The sequence below is a fragment of the Pinus tabuliformis genome, chromosome 4_2 (genome assembly GCF_031772625.1).
Source record: "Pinus tabuliformis cultivar Carrire ecotype Pingquan chromosome 4_2, CPIR1, whole genome shotgun sequence".
Lineage (NCBI taxonomy): Eukaryota > Viridiplantae > Streptophyta > Pinopsida > Pinales > Pinaceae > Pinus > Pinus tabuliformis.
Window position 1 is genome coordinate 499,493,467 of NC_142304.1, and position 23,873 is coordinate 499,517,339.

The 23,873-nt window shown below is 39.2% G+C and overlaps 1 protein-coding gene across 2 annotated transcripts in view; it reads left to right on the plus strand.

Annotated features, from left to right (window-relative positions):
• The window catches only part of LOC149170175 (putative uncharacterized protein YDL057W), a 380,775-nt gene that overhangs the window by 285,200 nt on the left and 71,702 nt on the right, over positions 1 to 23,873 (plus strand). For both annotated transcript variants that reach the window (XM_089428932.1, XM_089428931.1), the window contains one exon: positions 7,233 to 7,326. In XM_089428932.1, coding sequence (XP_089285058.1) covers positions 7,233 to 7,326 — 94 coding nt within the window. The remainder of the gene's footprint in view (positions 1 to 7,232; positions 7,327 to 23,873) is intronic.

Below are 23,873 nucleotides of genomic sequence, written 5' to 3' on the forward strand. Positions count from 1 at the left end.
ATAGCTGATCTTAATGAACCTTCATACAAGAGGAGGCCTAGGAATAAAAATATTGATGATGATAATTATTCCTTTTATTTTGCTCTCACAGGATCTATTGTAGGTCATGAAGAAATTTGGTTGGTGGACAGTGGTGCCTCTAGGCACATGACTGGAAGTTGTGATAATCTCTCTGAATTAGTTGAAAAGAAGATATCTCAAAGGGTGGAGCTTGGAGACAATGGCAAGTATGAAGTCAAAGGCATTGGTTCATCATCCTTCCAATTGGAATCAGGAGGTAATGTTTCTATTAACAATATTTTATACGTTCTTGGTTTGCAGAAGAATTTGTTATCCATTTCATCTGTTGAAGACAAAGGATATAAAATTGCCTTTGTTGATGGTCAAGTTCTAGTATGGAAGAAAGACTCCTCCTTTGAATTTGATAGAGTAATTAGTGTACAAATAGGAGGCCTATATCGTCTCGTTGGACGCTCATTTCAAGCTTTGGTACATAACACCTTCGATCTTTGTGAACTATGGCATTGAAGGTACACTCATTTCATTATAATGCTTTGACTAGAATGAATGATTTCGTTAAGGTGCACCTGAAATCAAGATTGAACATGATGGAGTTTGCAAAGGATGTGCCCTTGGGAAAAATGTCAAAGGACGATTTACTAGCAGTGATAGTAGGTCCAAAGAAATCTTGGAACTTATACATTATGATCTTTGTGGACGTATGTCTAACAAATCCTTGGGTGGTCATTTGTACTATGTCACTTTCATTGATGATTACTCTTGTAAAACATGGATTTATTTCTTAAAGACCAAGGATGAAGTGTTTGAAAAGTTTTAGGAATTCAAGGCACAAGTTGAAAATGCTACAGGAAGAAGGATCAAGACATTAAGATTTGACAATGGAGGAGAATACATATCCAAGGAGCTCATTGCTTTCTGCAAGGATGTTGGAATTAAGAGGGAGATGATAGTTCCCTACAATCCTCAACATAATGGAATTATCGAAAGGAAAAATAGAACTATTATGGAAGCTGCCAAAGCCATGCTTCATGATCAAGAGCTGCCTATATTTCTATGGGAAGAAGCTTCAAAGACAATTGTTTATGTTCAAAATAGATGTCCACACCGAATCTTGGAATATAAGACTCCTGAAGAAGTCTTCACAGGTGAGAAGCCCAATGTTGAACATTTAAGAATTTTTGGTTGTCTTGTTTATATTCATGTGCCCAAGGAGAAAAGGACAAAGTTGGAACCTTCTGAGAAGAAGGGAACTTTTGTTGGCTACTGTGAAAATTCAAAAGCCTTCAGAATCAATGTACCTGGACAACGATCAATTGAAACTAATAGGGTTGTCATTTTTGATAAGGATGCTACTTTGTGGAAGTCCAAAGTATCACAGTTGGACTGTGATGATGAGATGCAGGTGGCTCCTAAGAATGTGGAATCAAAACCTAAAGAGCCTGAACCTATTGAACAAGATCCTGTAGAAGACTCAAATGAACCACGTAAATCTATTGATCCACCAAGAGTCGTTGTACCTGAGACTAGAAAATGACCAACTTGGCTTGAAAGAACTTTAAAAGAAGAAGAAAGACATGCAGCACCTTATGGCACCTTCAGAGAAAGCAAGAGGCCAAAGAAGTATCCAGGTTATGCAACATTGTTATGTTAGATCATTGAGTCTAAGCCATCCACCTATGAAGATGTAACTGAACAACAAGTTTGGAGAGATGCTATGCTTGTAGAGTACCAATCCATTTTGAAGAACAGTGTATGGGAAATTGTGCCAAGACCTAAAGGAAATTTTGTTGTCTCTTCCAAATGGATCTACAAAATCAAGCATGTAGCTAATGGAAGCATTGAGAAGTAGAAAGCAAGATTTGTGGCCCATGGATTCTCCTAGAAAGAGGGAGAAGATTATGAAGACACATTTGCTCCTATTGTTAGGTACTCTTCTATTAGATCTATTATTGCTCTTGCTTCTATTACAGGTTGGAAACTACATCAAATGGATGTTAAAACTGCTTTTCTTAATGGAGTCACTGAAGAGGAAGTATATATTGAACAACCTCAAGGCTTTGAGATACATAATATAGAGACACATGTTTGTAAATTGAAGAAAGTGTTGTATGGGCTTAAGCAGACTCATTATGCATGTTAATCTTGAATCAATGGCTATTTGTTGAGTCTTGGTTTCACAAAGTGCAATGCTAATCCAAATCCTTACTTCAAAGTTGTTGAAGGTGAGCCCTTGATTTTTCTATTGTATGTCGATGACCTATCTCTGACAGGGGATGAGAATCTCATTGTCTAGTGTAAGAGAGAGCTGATTTCTGAATTTGAGATGAAGGATCTTGGTCTTATGCATTACTATTTGGGATTAGAAATATGGCAATAGCCTGGTGAAATCTTTGTTGGGAAAGGAAAGTAAATCATTAAGATCCTTAAGAAATTTGGCATGATGGATTGTATGTCCATGGATACTCCCATGGTGACAAATCTGAAGAAGTTGCGAAAGTCTGATTCTGATTTGGTTGATCCCTCTATGTATCGTAAATTGATTGGCTCATTGAACTATTTGGTTAACACTAGGCTTGATATTTTCTATTCTGTGAACACATTGAGCCAATTCTTGGTTGAGCCCTGTTGCTGCCTCAATTGCACACCTAGTTAATGTGGGAAAAATCCTCAACCCCACAAGGTGTGACTTGGTGGCAAACTAAGAGATGGGGCTGTCACCTATTCCCAACTCTCTCTTAGTTAAAATTAAGGGGGGTGGTCCCTAATGAAGGTTAGTGGATGAAATGTAAGTCTCTAGGAGATTAAATTAAATGGAAAGCTTATCAACAATAGTAAATTGATCCCACAATATGTAGAAGTAAAGAGATTTATGAGCAACTTTCAATAATTCATTTAAGAAAAAAAGGACATCATAGACTAGTGCTTAAATGATTAATTGCTCAAAGAAAATAATATATACTTGCTCAAATGAAAATGTAATTACAAACAATCCTACAAAAGAGAACAATGTTAGATGGAATATGGAATATCACTGCAAGATACCAATGGAATATTGTACTTGTAAAGAAATGTTCAAGTAAAAAAAATAATATCATTCCATGATCATAAGCATAAACATCAAGTACATGTGATAGCAATTTGGCAAGTAAAGTAAAGATTTCCAAGATGAAAGATCCATACTACTTTCAAAAGGCTACTTGAAAGAAGATAACTTGCAAATGAATTTCAATAAACGCAAAGTATATTACTTGCAATATATGAATAAAGATTGTACTTGGGAAAGAAAAGTGTTCAAATGACAAGAGATAACATCAATAAACAATGAGGCCATTCATCATGACAAGTACATGAGATAAATAGTATTGCAAGTAAATTTAAATGTATTCCAAGATGAGTTAATTAGCATGAAATGCAGATCTATCTAATGTGAAGTGCAATTATCATGGTAAATTTTAAGCTAAATGGCTATTTAGATGTAGCCTCTGTCTCAACTTTTTTGAAACAATTCTCTAGTGTGAATTGTGGATGGATACCCAGGAAAAGACATCGGAGTTGCTATTAATGATACAACCCGTGGAATATCCAACCACTCGATGCCTCCAATGCTGCAGAGACTGTGGCTTTGACGACTGCAAGGTCACCGTGTTAACCACAAAAGAGGGTCTATGTTCCTCATGTTGGATGAGAGAGAGGGGGTTCTAAATGTCTTTCAACCAAGTTTATGCTTGGAGGTAAATTAATTAGAGATGCAAATTAACACTATTGATGCCTAAATGAGATGCATGTGAACATTAGTGTCTCCAAGAAAGTGTAATGAGAGGATAACTTTCAAATGAAAATGAAATAAGAATAATTAACTTGATGTAAAGATGTAAAATCACAAGTTCTAAATGTGTTGCTTGCAATGAATTAAATTTGCTCAAAATGGAATAGCACAAGAAAATATTTCAAGAAATATTAATGACCAAAGTGCCATATGAACATGAATGATAATATTTGAAGCAATACTCATGAACTTGTAAATCAAAGTGAAATAGTTTAAATTTGCCACAATAAAATATTTGCTTGCTCAAACAAAACTTGCATGTATTGTGAGTGAGTTGTGCAAGTAAATGGAAATGGAAAAATGTAAACTAATATCAAACATGTGCTAGGTGAAAGAATGAAAATGCTATATTAATCATGCATGAAATGAAATCAGAAAATTAGAGCGACTATATAAAAGATTAGCCAATCCACACACCAAGTTTCTCCCTCTAAATGGAGAGAAGGGCTACCATGGGAAAAATTCCCAAGCTCCTACAAAAGAAATCAACCTTTTTATTGGATTAGTTACAAAGAGACAAGGGCAAAAGCTTAATGATACTATTTACTTGCCTTTTATCCATTTTATTTTTTTGATTACAAGACATGCTCTTCACGTGCAATGAAATACTAGATGTGCTAACAATCTAGACAAACCCTTTTCTAACACAAGAGAGCAACTCATTCATGAACTAAGAGACTTGACATTATATGTACTAAAGTTAGCATAGCTCATTAGTTGCAAAGAATATACATACCATATTTAACATCACCCGTCCTTCCCTTCGGAGATCTTGTCTTTGACATGTGTCCTTTTCTTTCGGCAGAGATACAAGGAAATCCCTTTTGGGTTGACTTCTTTGACAAACTTCACAGATAGGTTGACCTCATTGATATAGTAGGCCCTTCTTATATGTTTAGGAAAAGTATGATTTCTCCAAAGTTACAGAGAATATTGTAAACTTCAGTGTTGTAGAGAGCTTCAGATATCTTGTTGTTTTATGATAACTTGCATCATAATGTCTTTCTTGAATAATTTTTATACTTCTGAAATTTTTATGTTATTCTGGTCATGCTTCAGAGATGCATATACAATGAATTGTCTTGGGAATATCTATAACAAGATTCTTCCTTTTGAGCGAGGATATTTTAACCAGATTATATATCAACGATAGATAATTCAAATACCTTTTAAGAGACGAGTAATTTCATTTTTTCTTTTGATCTCATAACTGTTGATTTGTGGTAGCATCGGATGTGGTCTAGCCATGAAAATTGGTGGAGAGGCTAAAGCACATGAGATCTCCAAGACCCATAAATGGTTTGGGGAAATTCCACCCGGTTAGAGAGATATTAAAATAATTAATATTTTTAATGGAGTTCCTAAATTTAAACTTAGGAAAATTAAAATATCAATGGGTATTAATATAAAACTGGGTGAGAATGTTCTAAATGACATGGATCAAGCCAAATCTAATCTTAGCCATTAATTAGAGACTTAATCTCGGCCATTGAAGACTCAACAAGAAAAGTATAAGAGGAGGCTTGAGGGTCAGTTGGAGATATACCAAGATTGATCAGTCAGTTCGATTTTCTGGAGCAGGGTTTGCTGAGAAAATTCGAACAAGTGATCTGAGTTGCAGTGAGGGGTAGTGAGTACATAGCAGAGAGGCAGAGATAGTGCCAGAGGGCCAACGCAGTGATTGAGGAGGCTAAGCAAAGCCAGTAGGAGCCACGCAAAAGGCCAGAGAGACCGCGCAGAGGCTAGCAGGGCCTGCATGGGTGGCGCAAAGGGCCAGAGAGCTGATGCAAAGAGGCAGGGCGCTGACGCAGGAGGTTCCAGAGCTACGTAGAGGCTAGCAGGGCTGACGCAGAGCCTTGGAGAAGCACTGGAAGGATTTTCGTGGGGCAAACTTGCTGAATATATGCTTCCAAAGAGAGGTATTACCGCCAAATAGAAATCTCTGTTGGGTGAGCTAGTTTGGCACCCTAGTTGTACTCAAGAAAGCTACTTAATAATAAAACCCTCAGAACTGCTACGCCGGTTTTCCCAAGTTGGGTTTTTCCGGGGACAATTGTCCAAAAATAACGGTTTCCCTTGTTTGTTTGTCTATTATTTCAGTTGATGATTTGCGTATGACTTGAGATTGCATTTGTGTTTATTTTCAGTATTTATATGGTTAAATAACTTGTTAAGGAATAAACAAGTAGGTGAAATAAACTAGATAATGCAAGAAGAATTTCTAATGTGTTAGAATTAGAAATTTCAACAATAACATATATCTCTTTTCTAGGTCTCAGCCTAGATTCCTTTGTAAAACTTCTTATAATTTTTCACCACCATAAATTATTTACAAATGCAACCACAGGTTTGGATCTTCTATCTATGGTTACCACAAATTCTTTTCTTGTCACAACTAAAGCTATAGAGACTTTGCATATTACAGGACTTTGGATCCTTTGCATACCGTAGGAAATGCCCACAAAAGCTCGAGTTATCAAGACTCGCGTTGTTTTATGGTAACTTGCATCATAATGTCTCTCTTGTGCCTTGCATTATAGTTTTGAATAATTTTTATACTTCTGAAATTTTTATTTTATTCTGGTCATGCTTCAGAGATGCATATACAATGAACTGTCTTGGGAATATCTATAACGAGCTTCTTCCTTTTGAGCGAGGGCATTTTAACCAGATTATATCTCAGTGATAGATGATTCGGATACCTTTTCAGAAACGAGTAATTTCATTTTTTCTTTTGATCTCATAACATAGATCTCTTTTCTAGGTCTCGGCCTAGATTCCTTAGTAAAACTTCTTCTAATCTTCACCACCATAAATTATTTACAAATGCAACCACAGGTTCGGATCTTCTGTCTATGGTTACCACAGATTCTTTTCTTGTCACAACTAAAGCTATAGAGACCTTGCATATTACAGGAGTTTGGATCCTTTGCATAACTGAGGAAATGTCCACAAGAGCTCGAGTTATCAAGACTTGCATTGTATCTCCACAGGAACAGAAACTTCGCAGAACTAGCATCATATATATGCTTCAGAATCTTTGATATTCCTCATATGCTTTTTCACGATAGTTCTTCCTTAAAGGAGATAAGATACGATAGTACCTAGGAGAAGCTGAATAGATGCTTCTTCACGTAGAGACTGATCTTCTTACATATTATAAGAAATAAGACTGAACATTCACAAGCAGTCATCATAACGGCTGCATTGCAAGGATAAACCCATCGCTTGCTAAGCATTTTCAATCGAGGAGATTTTGTTGTCATTTTGAGATGTTCATACTATTGTTGTTCTGGTTTTTAGACAATGCTAAAGCATGGAAGTGTAAACCATAACAAACGTTTTCTGAACTTAATTATTCTCCATCGTTTTCTTGCATTTGTAGGGAATGTGTTATACCGTGTGACAAAAGAGAGTTTAATGGATCGGTTACTTACTGATACAAAATCAGCAGTACTTTCTATCCCTAAAAGTTGCAGGTTTGTAATGTTTTCTTTCATTTCAGTTTCAATAACTTCTCATCTTATTTGTGATTATCTGATTCCAGTTAAGATATTTTCAGTTGAATCAGCTCTTTTTATATTTTCAACTTAAAACGATTGAACTGTCTACCTGAATTCTTCAGATATTTAATTTAATCGAAAGCTGTTAGTTGACCTAAACTTTAAATTGAAAAAGGCCATATGAACTTGTCATGAAGGTCAAAATATCATTGTGTATTTCAAAAATCTTCGGTGTCTGGAATCTGTGAGAAAATTGTGGTTCGTTTGAAGAGGGAATAAAGTTTGGATTCTCTCAAAATCCATGTATATTGTTTATTATTCAATCACTTTTATAACCTTATTAGCCATCATATGCAGCCCAATATAAGATTACTTAGATCGTCAATTGTCATTCTCAAATAGTGATAGAATAATGTGCTTATGTTTCACCCTGCCCTTTCTGCCAGATCAATGACCTCAGATAATCTGGTTCAATGTCCCCCTTCTGCAAAGAATGCTCACGATTTTATAATAGCTTCTCCATATGTGAAATACCCCATCCACTCAGCAAATTGCAGTCAAACATATATATTTCCTTGGTTGGGTTATAGCAAGGTAGAAACACAGTATTTACTGCATGAGGGTTTGCCTTCAATAATGTAAGTGATGTATAGGTTTTCTGCTATCTAGGTTATGAAACGACAAATATGAACAGAAATACCATCTTCTATATATTGTGGATCAGACAGTTATGCAGTTTGCAACAGACTATTATCTGTACAGTTTTGTTTTACTTGGTTTCTGCATGCATCCATTGTTTCTTTGTGTTAATTTCTGTGTGCTATCATTATACCAATTCCGCTGCTTCATATCATTGTCTTGAGTTTATTATTTAAATTATCGAAAAGGTTAATCCCTTGTTTGTAGGGTTGATGGCATGGTCAGAAACGTTGTAGACCAATTCTCTTTGTATGTAGCAACCTGCAAACAATGTGCTAAAACAAACATGTGGTGAACAAAATTAGAACACAAACTATTCAAAACTACATAATACAGACATTGGCAAAATTGACCTTCCTTTAGATGGCATGGCAGAGTACACCATAAGGACGTAGGTTACACTTTTCAATATGTCATTGAGAAAACCCGCGTTATGCACTCTTGCTCGCTCTCATCTTACCTTTGGTTGCTTGCCTATCCTCTCCTCTTTTCTCTTATCCTTCTCACCCTCTTGACTCTACAGTCTATGCTATTTATTTATCTGGTGTTCTTTTCTTATTGTTGGTCTTCAACTGCCGTGTCTATGTTTCTTCAGCTTCCTGTCTTTTGTATTAATTTAGTTCTGCATGCCTGTTCATCTTCCAATCTCACATTACTTTTCACTCTGTAACTGCTCGCTTCATCTTGGATTCCAAGTGTGTGCTGTCAGAGTTGTGTTGCTTGTTTGTGACTTCTCCATCACTTTATCCTGTCTATGTTTCTCAGACCTGCACACTGCTTGTTTCCAACTTCTCTATCACTCTGCACAATTCTTGTTTCCAACTTCTCTATCACTCTGTGCAGTGGTCCCTGTGCACTTATCCATCTCCTTGCACATTCTTGCAGTGTCACATCCATGCATTTTCTTTTCCAACTTGGTGTTGTTCAGTCCTTTGGTGCACTTTGTTTCTTGTCGATTTCTACACAAGCCATCTACACTGAAATTGGGTCCTTGTTTACTCAGCATGCTTTATTACTCTACCTCAATTTTTATCTTGTAGTTTTGCACATTCCCGTCTGATGCTCCATTAGTTGATAATTATTAAACTCTGTTATAGGATTCCTGTTTACCTTTATTAATACTCTGTGGTTCTCTACCAATTCTCTAGACCATCCCCATAAGGGATATTGATATCAACAGTCATGAATACTAATTACATATGCTAAAACACATTTATCAGAGGTGTGTTGTGTTCTAGTATGTCAAATCAATTTCAAAGGCTTAAAATATTAATGAAACCTGTTACCCACCACCTGTGGGTGACACCCAAAGGAGAATTTTTTCTCTTACATTGTCTTCAGGCAGCAGCCAACAGCCCCTTGCAGCCACCAGATAGCTCGATGTGCCATCATCTCGACCATTTGAGCCAGCCATTATGCACCCTTGCCCATCTGTGATGATCATATGTTTGAAGGTAGGCCTTCCAACCCCGAAGGTATGACTTGCTGAGAAATCTAAGGGCTTGATATGATAATGATTTCTCTATCTTAGATAACTGCTTGTGAAGTATTTGTATCTTTTTCCTTAAGCAAGATCTTTTCATATGTGTATGTTTATTAACTTCATCAACCAGCTATCATGCATAATAAACAAAAGAACAATAACACAAGATATAGGCAGCAGCCAGGGAAAAACCTCTCCAACCTGAGAGGAAAACCCATGGTAATTCTTCTTATAGAATCTTCGCTTGACAAAATTTCCAAGACCCATACAAAGACCCTTTGACCAAAGTGTCTCCAAGATCAAGGCTAGAACCTTCTGCTACTGCTGTCCTCTGACCTGCTGTTCCATGGATCAGATCTGCAACTATAGATGGATGAATTAGCTTCCCTCTTCCTTCCTCCTTCCTCCAAGCTTCACTTGTCCAGCTGTTGTCCTCAACGCTTGCCTTGAAACAAGATGATCAGCTTCCTTGATGTGGACTGATCAGCAACCCTTGCAGCAGACCTGAAGATGTCACTGTCTTCCCACGTGTGAGTGAGCTACTTGATCTTGTAGCCTCCTCCTTGCCTCGCTATGCTTGGAGCTTCCTTCTAGACCAACAACCGAACTCTTTAGGCCTCAAATCAACCCTTATCATGAAGATGACCTAGGACTGTAATGCAGCCCTAATTGTGACCTGTTCCTTCGCATGTGTGAGAGGTTTAGGGCTCTTCTAGCCCTCCTAAACCTTCGCTCTACTTGTCTCTGCTCTTCAAACAAATCTGCCCTTCAAATGGACCCAAGATCGAACTCTTTCCTTGATGATGAGAGCACATAGGATGATGCCCTAGCCTCGCACATGTGGACAGAATTCCTGTGGTTATAGATGGCAGAACAGACCTTCTTCTTGTTGACCTGCAGCTCCTTGTGTTGACCCTTTCTTCGCACCCTTAGGCAGACTTCTTCGCATAGGGGGCAGACCAAATTGATGTGTTGTGAGTGTGTTCAAATGAGGGAGGATAGGCCCTTATTTATAGTCTTCTTAATGCTGCTTATGTAGGAATTTACAGGGTAAGTTCCTCAGACAGAACACCAAAGGACACCGCTCAGATCATAGATCAATACACCAGTACTTTTGACGTGGTTAAAACCGTCAAAGAGGGAAATAGTCAACGGCCTGAGCCAACGTGGCCACTTCAGACAATTTATTAATAAAAGAATGAAAATTTACATAAGCTTCTCTCATGGACGGTTAACCTACAAATGACCCTCCATGCTCTTTAAATAGAGATCATGGACCAATCGGGTGTTAAGCCACGGATCAAGTGTCGGTAATACCGAGGAGAGAATGAACCATCGGATCACTACATATCGTGACTATCGGATTGTAAGTTACAAAATGTACATAGTAAAGAAACACACTTTACCTAACTCTATACTAGACCAAGTTATACTTAACTATTTCCTATGTGTCGGAATATCCTAACATCCCCCCTTAAGAACAACTTGGGATAGGATTGAAGGATTTACAAATATGACACAATAGGAGAAGGAAGGAGGCACTATAGCCTATCCCCCCTTAGTGACAACTTCCTGAACTCCAACCATAAATCGAAGTTTAGTGAACTTCGCCTCTGTGAGAGCCTTTGTAAAGATGTCTGCAACTTGATCATCTGTTGAACAATATTGCACTTCAAGAACATGGTCGTGAAGGAGCTTTCTGATGAAGTGCATGTGCAATTCAATGTGTTTGCTGCGCTGATGTTGGATTGGATCTTTGCATAGTTGAATGGCACTTTGATTATCACACCAAAGTGTAGTCGGATGCTGCTGCTGAAAGCCAAACTCTGACAAGATCTGACGAAGCCACAAGGCTTCCTTACTAGCTTCTATGGCACCATGATACTCTGCTTTTGTTGAAGAAAGAGAAATGGCACCTTGTTTCTTGCAAGCCCATGTAATAGGTCCTGAACCAAGAGTGAACACATAACCTGCAGTAGACTTCCGATCATCAGGGTCACCAACCCAATCGGAATCAGTGAAACCAACCAATAGAGGAGCTGCTTCGGCACTGTAATGAATCCCAAACTGAACTGTACCTCGAACATAACGAAGTATTCTTTTAGTTGCTTTCCAATGATTTTCATGTGGGTTTTGCATAAACCGAGCAACAAGGCCAACAACAAAGGAAAGGTCAGGACGAGTATGGGTTAGATAAAAAAGTTTTCCTACAAGTTGACGGTATAAGGTAGCATCAACTTCAGGAGAAGTACAAGTGACTGAAAGTTTGACTCCAGACTGAAAGGGAGAAGGGGCTGGCTTACAGTCTTCCATGTGAAAATGGCGTAGAATATCACAGGCATACTTGGACTGGGAAAGGGAAATACCTTCCTTGGATTGCAAGACTTGAAGACCAAGAAAATAATGTAAGTGTCCTAAGTCTGTCATTTCAAACTTCCTTTTAAGGCTAGACTTCACATGGTTTATAAGGTTGGGATCACTACTAGTCAGGATAAGATCATCAACATAAAGAACAAGAATGATAAGAGACTTGCCCACTTTCTTGGTGTAGACAGTATTGTCAGAATGACACCTAGAAAAGCCATTTTCTAAAAGAAATTTATCCATTTTGGCATACCAAGCTCAAGGAGCTTGCTTGAGACCATAAAGGGATTTCTTAAGCCGACATACAAGGCTGGAGTCTGTTTGTATAAAGCCAATAGGTTGTTCCATATAGATTTCTTCATGCCAGTCCCCATGCAAGAAGGCAGATTTAACATCCATCTGATGGACTTCCCATTTGAAAGAGGCAGCAAGGGAAAGAACAAGGCGGATAGAGTTCATTTTGGCAACAGGGGAGAAGGTTTCAGTGTAGTCAATGCCTTCAACTTGTGAAAAACCCTTAGCAACAAGACGAGCTTTATGTTTATCAACTTTCCCATCTGGTCCATACTTGGTTTTGTAAACCCATTTGCATCTAACAAGTTTTCGTCCCTTTGGTAGAGGAACAAGATCCCATGTACCATTTGCCAATAATGAATGATATTCTTCATTCATAGCTGCTTCCCAATCTGGATGGCCTGAAGCTTTTGCAAAGGTGTCAGGATCATAATTCACTGAAGCTTGAGCCAGTAAAGAAGAGGCTCTATCAAACTGAGAACGTGTACGTCGCTGATCTGTAGGATCACCGACAAGATCACCTGCTGCATCCCGAGTAGCACGGACCCATTTTGGAAGCTGAGGAGCTGAAGGAGGATCCTGAGAAGGTGGGGGAGGATTTTCATCCTCGCTTTCATCATTTGAAGAAGAAATATTTTCAAAAGTAGAAGAGATAGGGAGAGGTGGCACATCTGTTGAACTAGGCTCGTAGGCCGATATATTTTCAGCAAACTTTACATCTCTTCTAATGATAACATTTTTGGACTTAAGTGGAATAAGTCTATATCCTTTGACATTTTCAGAATATCCAACAAAAATACACTTTTCACTCTTAGGTTCTAAAGCTTTATGTTTCTCATCTGGAATATGGGCCCATGCTTCACTTCCAAAAACACGAAAGTGACTTAAATCTGGTTTAATTGAGCTCCATGCTTCTTCTGGAGTGATATTCTTTAAAACCTTAGTAGGAGTGCGATTTATTATGTAATTTGCACAGTTAATTGCTTCTGCCCGATAATTAAGGCTAAGTCCTTTAGATTGAAGCATACAATTAGCCATTTCCTTTAAGGTGCGATTCTTCCTTTCAGCTACACCATTTTGTTGTGGAGTATATGGAACAGTATGTTGCATTTGAATTCCATTCTTAGTGCAAAAGTTGATGAATTTGTTGTTAACATATTCTCCGCCATTATCAGATCTTAGCTTAAGAATTTGATGTCCAGATTGTTTTTCAACAAAGGCCTTAAAGGCCAAGAACATGTTAAATACTTCACTCTTGAGTTTTAAGAAGTATACCCAAGTGTGTCTGGAGAAATCATCAATGAAAGTTAAGAAATACTTGTAGCCAGAGAATGAAACAACTGGAAGTGGACCACATAAATCACTATGCACGAGCTGTAAAGGGGCTGAGGCGTGCCAAGAGGCACGTTTTTCAAAACTGTCCCGATGATGTTTTTCGAGTACATGTCCGGAACAAACACCATCTCTGCAAGATACCATTGGAAGACCTGTCACCATATTTTCTTTACATAGATTCTAAAGAGAGTGATAGTTTAAGTGACCAAATCGCTCATGCCAAAGTTTGCTCACTTCATCATTATGAGCAACAAATACCGAGGGAAGATTTGATGACCCAAAGTTGTGAAACTTATACAACCTTGTAGAATCATCAGCAATGGCAGTAGCTAAAATCTGTGTAGGATCTCTTAGGTCCTTAATTACAACATCGTGAGGTGAAAATTCGACGATTTTACCTTCACCTGAATGAGTTATCTGATATACAGATAGAAGGTTGCAGGATAAGGTTGGAACACATAATACATCATTAAATTTACCATTGTCTATATGAACAGTTCCAGTCCCTACAACACTAAGAGATCTATCATCACCAACATATATATTTTTGGTGGTACAATCATTTAAAGAAGAAAACATGGCTTTGTTTTTGGCCATGTGATAAGAAGCTCCAGAATCAATGAGCCACTCATGAGAATGAGAAGAAGAAGATACATTTAGTGCATAGCCAGACCGAGATGCTTGACAACCACATGCAGAAAGTGCCATTCCTGAAGATGAAGTTGAAGTTGAAGAGTGCTCCAAATGGATATTATGCTTCTTCATTGCTGCTTCCAAGGCTTCCATCTTCTTAAAGCATTTGGATTCTAAGTGGCCATCTCGATTACAAAAGTTGCAATGTCTATCAGTCTTCTTCCCTTTGTTTTTATTTGTCTTATCATTTTGTTGAAATGATTTTTCATTTTGAGGCTGAAATTGCTTAGGACCCTTGTTTGGTTTAGGACCATTCCTTTTAGGATACAACTTTTTAGGATTCTTTGAATTTGGTTGCTGCTGGGCGGCTAACGCTTTCTTAGAAGAGTTTCCAAGATGAAGAAGACCAAGGTGTAAGAGTTTTTATTGTTCTCTTATTAAAGAATCACAAAAGGAATCAAAGGAAGGGGACTTGTAGGCTTGTCCTTGAGAAATGAAGGCTTCTCTTGTAGAATGGAAGGTGGAAACAAAAACAGAATACGCTGGTCCCAACTTAGTAAGAATGGAGTAGATAAGGCTACTATCTTCTTTCTTAACCTTAACACCTTCCAAGAGAAGTCTAAGGGTCTTGAACTTGGACAAAAAATCTTCAATTCAAGAAAAATTATTGGGGTCCAATGTAAGCAACTCATTTTCAAGTTGATGGGCTTTAAGTTCATTTTTACTTCCAAAAACTTTAGTGATCTGTTTCATTGCTTCTTCAGGAGTATCAAGTTCTGCAATATGGAATCCAAGATCTGGAGAAATAGACATCCCTATCAACCCACGTGCTTGATCTTGCCTATTTTCCCATTTAGCTGCCTTATCTTCATCTTTCGGTTTGGTTTCTTGGCCTGAGACTATTCTGTAGAGACCTTTACTTCTAAGTAAATCCACAATGTAGGACCACCATTGAAAGTAGTTGGTGCTGTCAAGAATGACTTGGCATGGACTTTCCATTTTAATAGAAATTGAAGCTATAGATGCTGAAACTAAGTGTTCCAATGGAAAGATCTCGAAAAATTAGGCTGGTTCAAAAAAAACGGCTCTGAAAACGGCTTTCAGATGAAGAAGTTATGGCTTTTTGAAGAAAATTTGATGAAGATGCCGACGAAGTGCGGGAATGTGCAGAAATGAAAAATCCGCCCCCACAAAAAGGAGGCTTGAACTCAAGACCTCTACTCTCATAAATTAGCTTTGGACCAAGTGAGCTAAACAAAAAGTTTGAGAGAGAGAGAGAGGGGTGGGTTGAAGCTTTGGGTTGCGTGCTTGCTTTGAGAAAGCTCTTTTTCCCTACAAAACAAAAAACACAAAACCCAACACAGACATACAAAAAAAAATAAACCTTACGGCTTGAAGTTAGCTTTAGCCAGAAACTAAATATTTTCCTCTATGTTTCTGATTTTTCGAGATCACACTAAGGAGCAGCGGAAAAGAGCATACGCATGAGAAAAAAACCTTCCTTTCTGTTTCTGATTTTCCCAGATCGCACATAGTCGCGGGGCAAAGAGAATACGCAGAAATGAAAGGTATAGATCTGGTAATAAAAAATACAAAAAGCTAAATAAACCGAAACCAAAATAAACAGAGAGAAAATAACTGTAAACTGCAAATAAACATTGTATACCTCTAGATCTTAAAAATGACGTAGCTAGGGCTACCGGAAACCTTTTCGCGTGAAACGAAAAGGGTTCCTCACTGGAACAGATGCTCCCAACGCAATAGAGCAGTCCTCTCGGCCCGAAAGTAGTCAGAAACAGTAGATCTAGGAAACGAAAGTCGGATGCAGTTCTACCAGCTTCAGATTTGGATCACCAACGGACGCGGCCCTCAAATAGCTCTGATACCATGTAGGAATTTACAGGGTAAGTTCCTTAGACAGAACACCAAAGGACACCGCTCACAAACAGATCACAGATCAATACACCAGTACTTTTGACGTGGTTAAAACCCTCAAAGAGGGAAACAGTGCACGGCCTGAGCCAGCGTGGCCACTTCAGGCAATTCATTAATAAAAGAATGAAAATCTACATAAGCTTCTCTCATGGACGGTTAACCTACAAATGACCCTCCATGCTCTTTAAATAGAGATCATGGACCAATCAGGTGTTAAGCCACGGATCAAGTGTCGGTAATACCGAGGAGAGAATGAACTGTTGGATCACTACATATCGTGACCGTCGGATTGTAAGTTACAAAATGTACATAGTAAAGAAACACACTTTACCTAACTCTATACTAGACCAAGTTATACTTAACTATTTCCTATGTGTCGGAATATCCTAACAGCTTATTAGGCCGACATGACTTGTCTTTAGGCCGACTTTACATAATGATTTAGCCGACATGAATATAACACATTTTTGCCGAAATTACAATGTCATTTTGATCTTCGCTTGGAGGATACTTTTACTAGCCATTTTTGTTAAAATTGGCAACTAGGGCCAAACTCCATGTGGATCTACTTATTCATGGCAGCTGATATTTTTCTTGGATTCCTTTCGTCGAGAGGTGTGGGATTGATCTAAAGATCGTCCGATTCTGACATGTATTCATGGAGATATTAATTTATTTGTGTTATGGGACAATTCGTCAAGGTTGACAAGCAACCAAATTGCCCCCACTTGTGCTCAACGTTTTACTATAAATAGAGGTGGCCTTCAAGTCATTTAGTCATTCATCTCTTGTGATCTTCTTCTCCACTCGTTTGGGTTTTGGTGGAAGGAGAAGACCCTAAGAGAATACGTTGGCCTAATGATGCCCTAATGCTTTCATGGAAAGCCCTAATTACAGTCAGGGATAAGCCCTAGGCGAGGAAGAGAAAAGGTCTTCTACAGTGCCTACGCTGCCCTATATTACAGTGAATGAAGCCAGCCCTATAGACACTGTCTTAGAGAAGGTATAGCCATGCACTAGCTACAGAGAAAAGAAGGATCTGGCCGTAGTCTTAGAAGGGAGCTCAAGCCCTAAACGCAATTTGTGTTCCATTGATTGGTTTGCATATCTACTAGTTCGTGGAATATAGAAGTTCGCAGGTGGCTTAATAACTCTGTATCAAACGCTGTCGCATCTCTGTTAACATATGGTATGACCGCAATCCCTTTTCGCATATGGTATGATCGAGTTCATTATGATCTCTAGTTCGCATAAGGTATATCCGTGTATGTCATAATCTCTGGCCTGCATATGGAATAATCGATGACTCGCTGAAAAGCACAGTCACGCTAGCATCAAATTTCCGTAGAACGTATGTAATTACAACACACTGTAATACATGTATGGTATACTCTGTGATTTGTAATTAACATCGCACTCATTGTATAAACTCGCATTGCACTCTGTTTGCATTATATATTATCACCACACTGTGTATGGCATGGTATGGCAAACAACATATGGTAGACAATGTTTCTTTGACATGGCAGACAATGTCATGGTATGGAAAACAACATGTATATACATGATATGGAAGGCAGTGCTTTGACATGGCAGATAGTGAACAACATGTATATACATGGTATGGCTGACGGGATTTTGGTATGGCAGACAATATATATATTATATGACATGGCAAACATAGTATCCATGACAGGGTAGTCTCCCCAGTGACATGATATACTAGACGTGGCAGACAACTTGATGTATCACGATCCACAATATGTATTCTTTGTTTCTCTTGATCGATACACTTTGTTTCTCTATAATATGATTGGCATCAAGATGCTTTGGTTTTCTTTAGGATATGACATCAACTCACATTGCTTCTCTGTATGGGAAGCATCATTGTATGGAGAGACCTATTTGCAGTTCACTGCTGCGCTAGGCCACAGGGCATAGGCAGCAGTGGAGACCTTTTTAGGAGATGTGTTCATAAGCAATCCTATAGTGCAACATGGTGATAAGTGCAACATAGTGAATGGTGCAACATAGTGCATAGTGACAGTGGTGCGGCATAGTGTAGCATGATGAATGGTGCAACGTAGTGCACAGTGACAGTGGTGCAACATAGTGCAGCATGATAAATGGTGCAGCATAGTGCACAGTGACAGTGGTGTAGCATGTTGAGATGCAACACAGTGATGAGAACAACTCTGTGATGGGTGCAACATGGTGATGGAATCACCTTGGAAAATCAGTTGAAGCAGTATGCCTTCACCTGAATTCAGATCAGCTACCTCATGTGGTATCTTCTTAGTGAAGATCTCTGCTCTTATTTTGATAAGTCAAAATGTTGACTTTTGATGTATATGTACTATCTCTTTCTTTGTTGAACTATTGAAGAACATAAGAAGAATTGATCAAGGGTTTCCCCACATTGGGGTTTGTCCATGGCTAGCGCCACATCTTGTGTCCTCTTGTCTTGGCTTGTTTTTTGCGATTTATGTTTATGTTCTATCTACATTTTACTATCATGCTAAATGTGATTGCTAATTTGGAATAGATATTGAGCTAATATGGAAAATTGAAGTAAATTTTCTCTCAGTGTAAAACATACCTAAACGTAACAATTTTTTTATTTGAACTTGCAGGAGACATTCCACGTGGTACTGCCCTTGAACTTGGAGACACAAACTATATGCTTTACAAGTGTAATTAGTTACATTAATGACACAAACCTATCACCTATGCTAGAGCTCTCAATGGGAGCTACTACAAACAAATTTTGAGTATGAAACCCATGACTCAAATTTTCAAAATATTTTGCTAGATATAATTTACATCATTTACAATGGAATGTGTCATTATGAAGACCGAACCTGGTTACACCTTCGTCAACACTCCCTCTTAACTAGTGATCCAAGAGGATCTTATCAGATCAGTTACAAAGGTTCATCGTCAGTGTATAGTGTCATCGTCAGCAATTCAGTCCGGTGTCGTTCAGTTTCGACAGTGTTGATTATGGTTCAGGTTATCGAGGTGATATTTATGGGTTTTCATGGTGTTCAGTTGATATGGTTTTGTACCTGGCTGTCGACATATGGTTGTCATTAGTTCTACCAGGATTTGGGTCGTCAATATGGGTTGACCATTCACCTCGCAGGAATTGGTGTCGACGTGGATTTGTCGTCATGTGATCGCAAATGCAACTTGTTGTAGAACATATGTGTGTGGGTGAATGCCACTTTGTGACAAATGATGTAAATGGTTTCTTTCCGATGTAAGGACAAAAACATAACCTAAAGACCTAAAACCCTAATACACATAAACCTAAGTCTACACCATACCTTACCCTAAGTCCTAACCTATCTGACCATATGGCAATACAAACCATGTATTATAAATATAAATCAAAACCTAAACCTATGTTCTAACCTATCGGGCCATATTACAACATTTCTATGTATTAAAACAATTCAAAACAATACATAAAACCCTATGTATAAACCATCGGCCTTATGTAATGAACATACAACATTATAAATTGTATAACAATCCTAAACCGCCAAATATAACCGCCCAGCGGGATCGTTATCCATGTGAGCAAGTGGTGTTAAGTTATGGTATGTTCTATGCTTATAACAATTTGCTTCTTTTTCTTATTATATTCCACAGGTTAGCAATCACATGTACATAAAGTAAAGTTCAGATAGAACATTAAACGATCGACAGAAAACAAGCCAAGACAAGAGACACAAGATGTGGTGGCTAGCCAGGGACAAACCCCACAATGCATGGGGAAACCCTTTGATCAAATCTTCTTTTATCTTCAATAATTCAACAAAGAGAAATAGTACAATAAATCTGATTTATATCAGCAGTAGCAAACCCTAGATCAGCAACATCAGCATTAGTGGCTTCATCATCAAAAATAGGGCAGTCGATATCTCACAAACCGACCGTCGGATCAGCTTGATTCCACCACCAAAAGTTGCAGCCTTCAAAGGAGGTTCAGATGAACCTACAACGTAGTTCAGATGAGGAGATCTTCTGGTTCATTTTGGTCAAACTTCACTTCTGTAGTTGCAGCTTTAGTTTTAGCAGCTTCCTTCAAACTAGGGCAGTCGATATCTCGCAAACCGTCCGTTAGATCGACTTGATTCCACCACCAAAAGTTGTAGCCTTCAGAGGAGGTTCAGATGAACCTACAACGCAGATCAAAAGAGGAGGTTTGATGGTCCATGCTGGTCAAAGTTTGGATCTGCAGTTGCAGCTTCAGTTTCAGCAGCTTCCGGCTTCACATGTGTGAGAGAGAGACCCTTTTCTGCGCAGTAGAGAAGAGACTCTTTTCTACGCAGTAGAGAGAGAGATGTGATGAGATGAGTGAGTGCAAATGAGGAAAAGTCCTTCTGTATTTATACACAACTGTTGATGTTTGAATAGATGTGACTGTTGGGCTTCTGAGCCTACATGAGTTGTAGGTTGGCTTGATAATAATTCCATAATCAAAATAAATTCATATCTCCATGAATACTTATCGGAATTGGATAATCAATAGATCAATCCTACACCTCTCGACGAGAGGAACCTAATGAACATATTTTCAGCCATGAGTAAGATGACCCACATGAAGTTTGGCCCTAGTTTCCAATTTAACACTCCCTCTCAACTAGGTTGAACTTCATCTGCAATCTTTCTATCGGTCGCTACTATTCATCCATCAAATGCACTGCCCTATACAGCCTGACCCTTGCCCTGCTCTGCTCTATTCCGCCTGTGCTGCTTTGTCTTCTTCTGCCCTGTACTGATTTGTACTGCTCTGCTTTGTTCTGTTCTACTCTGATTTTGTCCGAATTATGAAGAAGAAGAAATGATCGAGGATGTATCATACTAACTCAAAGTTAGTATCAGAGTATGTACCACTGGTCCCAGACCAGTCTCAACCAACCCGAAGTCAGCATCATAGTGAGTACAACTCCTACCACTGGTCCCAGACCAGTAACATCCTCCACTGACTCAAGGTCAGTCTCAGAGTGCGTAACACTGGTCCTAGACCAGTAATAACCGACCCGAAGTTAGTGTCATAGAATGTACCACTCCTACCACTGGTCCCAGGCCAGTATCATTGATCCCAGATCAATGGAGGTCATCCTCATGTAGGTAGCACAGTAGATACAACGATGCGTCCATCGGTACTACTATGGTCCCTAACTTCATTTCCCTGCTCATTGATTAGATGAGAGGTAATTCCCATGAGTCCTAGACTGCATGGGTAGGATGCCTCGACAGGAGAACTAATCAATCCTGTCCTCACAGGAGAACACATCAATCCTGCTACAATCGCCATGGAGAACACATAAATCCAGGCCTCATAGGAGAACACATCAATCCTGCTACAATCGCCATGGAGAACACATCAATCCAGGCCTCACAGGAGAACACACCAATCCTGCTACATAGTCGCCACGGGGTGTACATGTATACCACCAGGGGATAGTGAATCATCCTGTGGTCATATGTTGCTCCTAGAAGTACCCCGCATCCCCCCGGAGCTCCCAGAGCTCAATGCATCATACAGGACCCTCATCAGAGGGTCTTTGAACCCCTCCAAGTTGTTCTCGGAAAGTCAGGAATTTTACTTTCCAAAGGGGCTTTGTCAGAATGTCGGCGACCTGTTCATTTGTACCGATATGTTGGATCCTTATAGCTCCCCGCTGCACCATATCTTGAATATAGTGGTACTTGATATCGATATGCTTGGAGCAATCATGAAATATGAGATTCTCTGACAAACGAATCCCACTCTGGTTGTCACATAGGATCACGGTGGTATCCAATGTAAATCCAAACAGCTCACTGAAGAGCTTTCTCAACCAGACTGCCTCATAGGAGGCCATGCTAGCAGCAATATACTCTGCTTCAGCGGTGCTCAAGGCCACCGAATTTGGTTCCTACTCATCCAGGATAACGAAGCAGATCCCAAGGAGAAACAACATCCGGAAGTGCTCTTACGGCCCTCCACATTGCCTGCCCAATCAGCATCTGTGTATCCAAGTAGTCTCACATCTTCGGCAGTGTATCTTAACCCATAAGTGATTGTGCCACGAAGACATCTCAGAAGATTCTTGGCATCAATCCAGTGAGGCTCAACCAAATATGAGCTCACAATGTTGACCGCAAAACATATGTTCGGACGGAGGTTCACCAAGAACATCAATGTGAATGAGTTTATGAAACTCAGAGGCATTTCCCAAATCTGGTCCGACATCACTACCATATAACTTCTAAAAGTTAAGATCCTCAAGGTAGTCACAGGCTTGCAGTCCATCATACTGAATCTTTCCAATATCTTTACCACATATTTTCCTTGAGATCGGAAAATTTCCCCTGGCTTCTGCCACACTTCAAGTCCTAGGAAATAGTGCATCGGTCCTAGGTCCTTCATTTCAAATTCAGAAGCCAACTCCCTCTTACATTTGTGAATGAGAGGGTCTGCACTTGTTAGAAAGAGGTCGTCCACATACAGCACCAGTATGAGAGGTTTGTCATTTTCAACCTTAAAATAAAGGTTAGGATCGACTTCACTCCTAGTGAATCCCAGCTTCATCAAGTAGCTATCGATCCTCTCATACCATGCTCGAGGTGCTTGCTTCAGCCCATTGAGAGCTTTCTTCAACCTGCATACATGAGATTTTCGATCATAAATCTCAACTCCTTCGGGTTGCTCCATGTAGACCTCTTCTTTGATCGAACCATGCAAGAATGCAGTCTTGACATCCATCTGATGTAGGTTCCATCCTTGTGAAGCCGCAAGGGCTATGATCGAGCAGATGGTTGTATATCTGGCAATAGGTGCAAATATCTCATCATAATCTATACCTTCCTTTTGGGAGAAACCACGAGCAAAAATACGAGCCTTATACTTTTCCATACTTCCATTTGCTGCATGCTTTATCTTGTAAAGCCATTTTGACGTGACAACTGTCTTGTCCTGGGGTGTGGGAACTACTTCCCAGACATCATTCTTCATAATAGACTCATATTCTTTGGTCATAGCATCCTTCCTTACTTGATGCTTGACGACATCTGAGAATGATGAAGGCTCATTTTGTATAATCGTGCTCATGATGGTCAGGTATCCCTGATACCTATTAGGTTTCTTATTTTCACGGAAGGTTCCTCGGGGTGTAGCATGTCCTTCAGCATCATCGAGTACCCCCGTAAGCCATGAAGGCCTCTTCCTAGAAGAGGAAGGCTCAGGTGGATAAATAGGATCCATGGGTTCCTCCACATCAGGCATTGTTACATTATCTACCCATAGAAACTCCAGAAGTCTCTAGACAGCTTCCACAATCATACTATTCTTCCTTTCCGCAACACCATTCTGCTCAGGAGTATGTGGAGTAGTAGTCTCCCTCTTAATGCGAGCCTCAGGTATGCCTGAGTGAACCAGCTGTAATATATCGGAGGTTTTTCTTTGGCTTGAGGGGAATGGTCCCCTTTTGAGCTTTCCTTCAGCACATCTTGGACATACACCTTCTTTTTCTATTCGGAATTCGGGCATCCCTGTTACCATTTGTCGTACATTGGGTAGAGCTTTATAATGAAGGTGGGCAAACCTCTGATGCCAAAGTTCGGACTGAAGAGTTGTGTCACAAGACATGACACCTAGCGGACTTCCACCGACCTGATATAATGAATCAACTCGAAACCCAAGAGTGAAGGCATCTTTAACATTATTTTTCCATATAAGTACCTTGCTATCGCTGAAGGTTACCTTGTAGCCTTTGTCTTCCAT